The sequence below is a fragment of the Condylura cristata genome, unplaced genomic scaffold (genome assembly GCF_000260355.1).
Source record: "Condylura cristata isolate star-nosed mole 26May11 unplaced genomic scaffold, ConCri1.0 scaffold00009, whole genome shotgun sequence".
In the NCBI taxonomy this organism is placed as follows: domain Eukaryota; kingdom Metazoa; phylum Chordata; class Mammalia; order Eulipotyphla; family Talpidae; genus Condylura; species Condylura cristata.
In genome coordinates this window covers 63,027,995-63,037,445 of record NW_004567110.1, presented here as the reverse complement: position 1 = coordinate 63,037,445, position 9,451 = coordinate 63,027,995, and the positions used below count along the sequence as shown (strand labels likewise).

Genomic DNA, 9,451 nt, shown 5'->3' with positions numbered 1-9,451 from the left:
TGAGTAAAGTGAGTAAAGTAATTAAAGTAAAAAGAAAAGTAAGTAAAGTAAGTGAGTAAAGTAAGTAGGTAAAGTAAGTAAAGTAAGTAACTAAGTAAAGTAATAAGTAAAGTTAAGTGAGTAATGTAACTAAAGTAAGTACATAACTAAGTACGTAATTGAGTAAAGTAAGTAAAGTAACTAACTAAAATAGTAAGTAAAGTGAGTAACGTGAGTAAAGTAATTAAGTAAGTAAAGTAAGTGAGTAAAGTGAGTAATGTGAGCAAAGTAAGTAAATAAATAAGTAAAGTAAGTAAGCAAAGTAAAGCAAGTAAGCAAAGTGAGTAAGTAAAGTAAGCAAGTAAGTAAAGTAAGTGAGTAACATGAGTAATATGAGTAAAGTGAGTAACATGAGTAACGTGAGTAAAGTAAGTAAATAAACAAACAAATAAATAAATAAATAAGGATCTAAAAAAACCCCAAAAAGAATTAGAGGCACTCCACAGATATTTCAAGTACTATTTTCAATATCCAGACTATGGAACAGCTATGTAAAAGATGAAAAGATTTAGATGTGGTATATATAACCACAACCAAATAAGTATCAGCCCTGAGAAATAAATAAAATCAAATAATTTGTGATAACAAAGATGAAATGGAATGGAGAGTATATTGTGTGAAATTAGTCATGAGAAAGACAAGTATGAGATGATTTATTTACATGAAAAATAAAAAACAAAGCAAAGGAACAGGTAAAAAACCATGAAAGACGACAATAGTACTGAAGTTACTGAGGTTAGAACAAAGAATGGAGTTGGGGAATGGGCTAGAGAGGTGGGATAAATGAGGGAGGGAGTCAATGGATTATGGTAGAAGCTATTTGGTGTCTTGTTGATAAGTGTTCATGGAACATACATTTGCAGAGATGTAAAATTTAAACAATGGTATAAAATTTTATTTTTTAAAAGGGTATCACTGAAGACAGTTCCTTGCTTTACTTCTACGAGGATGAACTTGATTAACCAATGGATTACTTCATCTGGAGGATCCTACAGTTTAGGATGGAACACCTCCCTGACATCAGAGATGAGGAAGACTACACTAATGGGAAGTGGAGGAAATTCATGCTTCACTGAACAAGAGGTAGGCAGGAAGAGACAAATGAAGGGTATGGTTGGGGATGGAGGATGCAGTACAAATTGTGGAGCTATCATTTAGCTAGCCACAAGGCTAATGACCCTGAGGAGGAAAAAACGAATGGTGTGGGGTCACACATATCGATTAAGGGGAAAAATGCAGAGGAGCGAGGGTGCGCCCAGTGTACCAGGTCCTCAGTCAAAAAACCAAGGACAGAATGCTAGTCCCATCTTTCAAGACTGGTATTGAACTTGTGAAGCCCACTGATCTGGAGCATAGACAGCAGTCCCAGGACTGGAAATCCACAAAGAGGACTATCAACAGTACAACACATACAAGCTAACCTCTTTCCCCAAGAGCATTCACATCAGTCTTGACACCTCCAGGACATTCCTTTTAGTGCCTGACTCACAGCAGTTAGATCATATCTCTGGAACTATAAAATGCAGAAAAGCCAAATTTCTAAAATGACATAAAAACCATAGAACCACCTGCTATAAAGTTATAGGTAGTCAAATCTCTAAGATTCTAACAATTTTTTTAATGGGAAACTTAAAGCAGTAAAATGGACATGAAAAAATACAACCAGTGGCAACTTAAGGCTTCTTCAACAGACTATGATACAAGGTGTTTGCAAAAACTACACTTCCCTTCTAAGAAATACTGAAAGCAGCTCCTATATTTAAACCAGAAAGGGGGAAATACACAGAGAACTGACAAAGTCACCAGATAGAACCACAAAAATTAAGGACAAAATGGTAGTACCAAAAGTATACTAAAAGTCATTTTAAATGTAAATAGGTTAAACTTGCCAAAGATGTCTTTTATCTGTAGGTTGTATTAAGAAACAAAATTCAAACTTCTGCTGTTTACAGGAAAGGAACCTGAGCTCCAAAGATAAAAAAACAATTGTATCAGTCAATGAGACCCAGGAGAAGGTCAGCTATACTTAAATGGAGCAAATAAGATTTCCAGTTAAAACAGCTAAGAAGAGACAGGTAGGATAACTATGTAATGATTAAGGGACAAATACATGATGAAGACATAACACACATCAATTTATACTCACCAAAGTAAGGAACACCAAAGCATATTAGTCAACTACTGTCAACTCTGAAAAGAAACACTGGAAAGACACAATTGTATAGAAAAACTCATCACCCCACACTCACCATTGGACAGATCAACAAGACAGGAAATGAATAGCAACACAGTAGCCTTAAACAAAGAATGAAGGGGGAAAATGAGACCACTAAAACTAACAGATATCTATAGGGCGCTGCACTTTTTTGAAGTATACATGGCACATTCTCCAGGATTGACTACATATTAGGTTACAAATATTAAAAAAATTCATAGACTGAAATCATACCAAGCATCTTTGCTGAACATAATGGATCAAACTAGAAATTAACTACAAAAAGAAAGCAGAGAGGTCTTCTAATCTATTTAGACTGACCAACAAAATACTGAAAGACTACTTGGTTAATGAGAAAATAAAAACATACCACATAAATGACAATGATGACACACCATCTAGAATTTATGGGACACTTCAAACACATTACCAAGAAATATATAATAATACAGGCTCATATCATGAAACAAGAAAGGGCTCAAGTAAATTATCCCTCATCTGGAGGATGAGGATCAATTCTAAATGGGGAGAAGACTTGGATGCAAAACCCGAAACTACAAAAGACAGAAAAAAGTATAGGTAAATCACTTTACAACACAAGATTTAGGAATGTCTTAGAATTCTTCCTGAGTCACAAGGAAACTAAAAGAGAATATAGACAATTGGGATTGCATCAAAGTGAAAAGTTTCTGTATAGCAAAATAAACCATAATGCTATTGAATGGGAATAAATATTTGCATGCATGCATCTGATAAGGGACTGATACCAAAGATATACAAAGAGTTCACACAACTCAAAAAAAGCAAAGGAAACATCGCATTCAAAATAATGGACACTATTAACAAAAAAGCTAAATAGGCACTTTTACAAAGAAGACACAAAGACAAGCAATTGAAGAATGCTTATCATCACTGAGGATTAGGGAAATGCAAATCAAAACCACAATGAGATACCATCTCACATCTGTGAGAAAAAAACTGCTGATAAGTATGTGGAGAAAAGGAAGCCTCTTACACTGCTGGTAGTAACACAGACTAGCACATCCCTTATCTAAAAAATGTGGATGTTTCTCAAAATATTAAAAAGTAGATCTATTACAAGATCCACAATGCATCTCCTATGTATCAACCTGAAGAATGCAGAAACAACTAATAGCATGGGACAGATGCACTCCAAATTTGCTGCTGTACTATTTACAAAAGTTAAGCTATGGAAACAATATTAGTGCCTAATGACAAATGTGTAGGTTAAGAAGATGCAGTATACACACAATGGAACACTACTCAGGTATAAAACCATCTGAAGTAACAGGGATGGAATTGGAGGTGTTCCAAAGGAAAAGGACAAATAATAGATCTTTCACTTATATGTGGACTACAGAGAAACAAAACAAAGCATCAAACTAAACCAAACCTATAAAAAAAAAGTCCTAGAAATCTGACTAAATAACTAAGACTACCAGAGAGGGTGAGGAAGATGGAGGTTAAAGCTAGAGAAAGCCAAATAAATTACAGATGACTATGAATGCCTTGGTGATGGGTATAGTAATATTATTTCTCAAGAGGTGTGATATTATACCTCTGTAACATACAGTGTTGTAATCAAATGTTACCTCAAAAAGAAAAAAATAAAGAAAAATACTTTTTATTACCTTTTCTGCATTCTCTGAACTGGATCCAGAAAGTTCCAATATTCTTTTAGCTTTGTTCTCCTCAATTTCAGCAAAGCAATCTGGCTCACTGCTAAGAGCATCTCCTATTATCTTGTAAGTTTTACCCAAGAGAATATTTTGGTCAAGAAATGCTCCAGTATTTTTGCTTAAGTAGTTTGATGTGTTCTCACCTGATGCAAATATGCAAACACACAAATTTTTCAGATGTAAATGAATACCATGAATTAAAAAGAAGGTACTCAAATGTACAAGTGTTTACTAAGATATTACTGAAAATCAATCTTGAAGGTATGAGAAACTGATTTCAAACACTGGTTAGGAAATTTCTTGTATTTACACGAAAAACAAAAGTTCTTTTTCAGCAGTGTCAATGTCTACAGAGGTTAAGTAACTAAAACATTCAATAATGTTTTTTCAACCACAATTATTCTGCGTTATGTCAAAGTACCGAACTATGTATGCTACAAAGGACAGAAAAATGCCTCTTTTTAATGCATTTGTGCTTATACATTAATAACCTAGAATAGATTTTAAATTAATACTGTGATGCACAACTGATAAAGCAACAGGGACTGTTAAGAGTTAAAGGTCTAGTTCTGCTCTGAGCATGGGGTTCTTGACCAGGTGTTTGTTTAGTCTGGTCAAGCTGGCAGCTTGCAAAACTACAAAAAAAGAGGTGCAAAAAAAAGAAAGGGTAGTCATCTAGCTCGCTGCCCTGATCATCCACGGATCAGAATTCTCTGCCATATTTTTCTGACACATGAGCATAATAATTGCCCCTGCTTATTGCACAAAGCTGTCAGAAACTGCAACTATATACTATAATGATTAAAACCAAAGATTATTGAGTACTATTATCTTTTTTTTTTAAAGATTTATTTATTCATTCATACAGAACTGGGGTACAGGTCAGGGATGTGGAGGGTGAGAGGATTCACCAGAAACACAGTGGGGAGAACAGGCGGATCTACGAAGTACACTGCTGAGGGGGGCAGCAGCGGGTCTGGAGAGGTCTGCCTCGCCATGTTGGTCACCTCTGGGGCAGGAGGGATTGAAATAAAGCGGAAGTGGCTTAAACTTCTTAGTGCTGTGCTTTAACCTGCTGCGCCACCAGGGAGGGCCAAGTACTGTTATCTTAATAGCAAATTCTCCTCTCCCCCAAAGCCTCCCCCCCCAAAAAAAAACACATCATAAATACACTTAAAGATCCTAAATATGATTTTCTAATCCCTGGGTCAAAACAGAAAGCCTGTTTGTCCTATTTGTACTTTTACAAAGACTGGAGACTGGTATAATGTAATATCCTACTGAAGAGTGAAACTAAGAATGATGCCAACATGTTAGTACTATGTAGTACTATGTACCTTGAACATATGGTAACAGTATATTTGGCAAGAAACAAAATCTCCCCTTAGTCATAAAGGCTACATTTATGACTCAGTGAAGAAATGAGGAGGAAAAAGGCTTCACATGTTTAACAACGCTGGTTCTCCTATTTGGAAATTAAATTTTCAAAATAACTAAACTCCTAGACCCCATAATTTGGGCAAATTAAAGAGAGATTTTTAATTTCAATTTTATTTTAGCGATAAAGAAGGGAAGTGACAAATGTCACATGTCCTTGAGTATTATTAGGATACAAAGTACCTTGGCTTTAAATATTTAATAAATTATTAAAAGGTTTGATTTTCAAATGTCAGCAACTCAACAGAGTTAAAGACACAGAGACATAATGTAAAATAGTACTCAAACTGCTACAGACAAGATTAGTCAACTACCTAACAAGGAGACTGTCTTCAGCACAGTGAGAATCTGCTCAGGATGGCTCTGGCTCCAGCTCCGGCTGTGACTGAGCCGACAATAGCTCTGTGTCCATTTGACCTGCCAGTCATCTCTTGTTTTTGACTCTTTATACAGCTCCTTTAATAGTTTCATGGCAAGTGAGAAATTGTTCTATGCAAAAGAAAAAGAAAATAGTATGATAACATATAAGTGATAACTTGAAAGTATTTTACAGAAGCAGTTTTTGCTTTTTTTTTTTTTTTTTTAAGATTTACTGGCCTGTTTCCCTTTTTGCATATCATCATTCACCTTAGAGAACCCAAACCAACTTCTCAGCTTAAATTATGCGGAAGTATTTTATGTACCATGGGGACACTTTCCACATTTTTTTTTTTTAAGATTCATTTATTTATGCATACAGAACTGGGGTAGAAGCCAGAGGTGCAGGGGCAGAGAGAGGATTCACCAGGGTCAGAGTGGGGAATAGAACAGGCAAACTGACAAAGTACACTGCTGAGGGGAGCAGTGGGAGAGACAGGAGAGGTCTGCCATACAATGTGGATCACCTCCCAGGCTGGGGGTTGAACTCGCACGGAGACAGCTGAGGCTAGCTTGCAGTGCTGTGCTTTAAGCAGCTGTGCCACGAGGGAGGGTCCACTTGATATAACTTCTATCTTCATGAATTTATTGTCTTGTGACTCAGTCTGCTTCACTCCTGAGAATGACCCATGTTGTATTCGGCTTGTTTTGATTGTAGTGCCCTATAAAATATCTATTAGACCCAGGTAGTCTAGTTCTTCATTTAGAACGATTATGTCTTTATTTAATTTGTTGACAGGAGAAGTTTGCTGTGCCTTGTGGATCACCTCCGGGTCTGGGGATCAAACTCACACTGAAGTGGTTGTGGCTAGCTTGCTGCGTTGCATCTTAACCCACTGCATCATCAGAGAGGGCCCTATAATTCCATTTTTATTTGGTTGCTTGTTATGTCAGTGTTTTAAATCTAAACCTCTAATTCTATCCTAAGCATCAAGAGAAATTTTCATAAGATTTTGCCTTCTTAACCACTACCCTGTCAACAAACCAGGTTAATAATCCAAGTCATCTTCTCCATTATTCTAATATCTCAGGTCTTCTTACATTTACTTGCAGAATGTCCTTCACATTGTTCTCCTCACTACTACCATTTCCCTAATTCAAGGCTTAAAGGTCTCTGCTTTTCCCCTCAGCAGTCAGATCTTCTATACAGCTTCCAAAGTAGTTATCAAGTTTGAAACACCTTTGTTGACTTCTGAAGTATAAAATCTCCATTCTTTAGTTCAGCATTCAAATGCTTCATGATTCACGTTCATAATGCCTTCATGAGAACATCCCAGACCCCCATTTCTATGCTCAGAGCAACTCTGCAATTTCCATCTTCTCACCTTCATGATTTTGTTTGAATATATCATACACTGATAATACCACTCTCCAAGTCCAAGTTCTACTAGCGCCATAAAGCCCAGCCCAATGTCTCCTCCGTGAAGTTTTCCTATTCCAGTCAAAATTTCTTTTCTTGCCTATGCTCCTCTGGCACTGTGGCATCTCTTGTTTGTTATGTGTTGTAAGTGCAGGTTTGCTCTCACTAGACAATGATTACAAAGGCAAGGACAGTATCTTTTCCTTATAAAGCTGGGATGTAATTTCTTAGCTATACCAAATTCCTTGTTATTACTCCACCTAATTCATCAACTCAAATTATCCCATTCTGACCACAAACTGACTTTGCTACTCAAATTCCTGCTCTGCTGGCTTTAAAGTTATTTAAGACTTCTGGTAACCTTACCAGAATTCTTTTGCTTTCACTTATTTCCAAGTCCAATTAAGTACCACGCTTCACAATATCCTCAGATCATCAGCCTTTCTTTCTGTGTCACACCCATCTGAACATAAACCACTCTTTGGTTTTAATCAGAGTTTCCCATCTCTCCTCCCACTATACTTCAGATTCACTGGAGACAACCATGTTCTCAATACTTTTATAATGTGCTAGTCAGCTTTTTTCACCACAGCCCATAATAATCTCCAAATTTCCTCATTTTTTATTCTCTTTCTACTAATTTCTTCAGACTACTTACCCTTCTACTTTGCAGAGAAAAAATCTCTTTCTTTCTTATAAGTCCATTCTTCCTCCCCATCCTCCATTATGATACAAGACTAACCTTTGTCCTGAATGCTGTTCCTTCGAATCCACAAAGAATCTTATTTCACTAGGGTTCCTCCCATGGATGTCCAGATCCCTTCCATTGGGATTTAACCATCCAAATCTCTTCTATACTAATTTTTTTTTCCTATGACCCTATCTGCTCTTCCTTGCTACAGACTCTTTAGGAACAGCCTGTGCTCACTATACCCATATGCTTACTCTCAGCCATTCCTAAAACCAGTACAATATGACCTCTTTCACTCCAGTGAAGTGATTCTTACCAAACTCATTTATCAACCTCCTTGAAAATATAAGGACACTTGTCAACTTTTTCATACCTTCACTCTCTTGGTAACCACAACTGTTGAGTTCTGGCCCTTTCTCTGTTGTCTAGAAATATCCTGATCATCTTCTAATCTCATTAATCAGTTTCAGTTCCTTCACAGGGGTTCCTTCCTGAGCTTGACCCATAACTGTTAGTCTGTTTGAGAGACTGATCCACTCCCATAGTTTCAATGATTATTACATGCATATTATTCAAAACCCTGTAGCTAAGTAATAAACTGCAAATATATATAGATACAAATTTAATGGAAATCACAATTTACTTGTCTTACAGGTCTTTCAAATTCAATAAACTGTGAATTGAAAGTATCACCTTTCTTATAAGCTGCTCATTCTCCTGCACCCTCCTTCATCCAGCTACTCCAGACATAAACGTGGATATCATACTCTCTTCTCCCAAACAGAACTAGTCACAGGTCTCATAGAGGCTCCGTTTATTCCTAGAATCTGCACACTGATCTCTCCTTTCTTGACCTCTCACTAGATGTGGCTACATACTTATTAAATATGGATTATATAGAAGCTGGATAAACTCTGTTATTTCTCTGATCCTATCTCTTCACCACATCTCATCACCTTGATCACAAAAACAGTCATTTAGCGGAGATTAAAAAGTACTCTTTGCTCCACTCAGGAAAGCAAGTTCTCAGTGTCATTTCCAACTTTTCTATATTATTCCTGGATTTTCTGGTATTTGAAACATAAAAGTTCTTATCTTTAAGAAAAATACGTAAGTATTTTAACAAGTACAAAGCAAAAAATATTTTAATTAAATTTTTACTTGAATGATTTATAACTGAAAAACAATCTTTGCTTTATATTTGCTAAATTAACTTATTTTTAAATGAAATACCTTGTTTTTTCATCACTGCTAATTTTGGGATTACATATGATTTATCAAGGTGTGCTCAACACAGTTCTTCCAGTAGCAAAGCACCTTATAGTCTATCAGCATAGTCCTCTGTGCTGTTCCCAATGCCCTCTTCACCCTCTCCTCCCCACAATGGATACCCCTACTTATGGTCAGTTTTCAAGGTTTATCATTGCCTGACTCTATTTGGTTTTTCTATATTCTACATATAAGTGAAACCATCCAATATTTATCTTTCTCCTTCTGACTTATTTTACTTAGCATAATCCTTCTTTTGTAGTTCCATGGATGTTACCACAAATGGCATGAGTTTATCTTTTTTGATCACTGTGAAGTATTCT

General features: G+C 36.3%; 1 protein-coding gene across 1 annotated transcript in view; it reads right to left on the bottom strand.

Moving 5' to 3' along the window:
• PRKDC (protein kinase, DNA-activated, catalytic polypeptide) overlaps nt 1–9,451 on the bottom strand; it is a 212,101-nt gene that overhangs the window by 30,838 nt on the left and 171,812 nt on the right. The window contains exons 69-70 of the mRNA XM_004680043.2: nt 5,703–5,880; nt 3,907–4,097 (exon numbers count right to left, since the gene is read on the bottom strand). Of these exons, the coding sequence (XP_004680100.1) occupies nt 3,907–4,097; nt 5,703–5,880 (369 nt within the window). The remainder of the gene's footprint in view (nt 1–3,906; nt 4,098–5,702; nt 5,881–9,451) is intronic.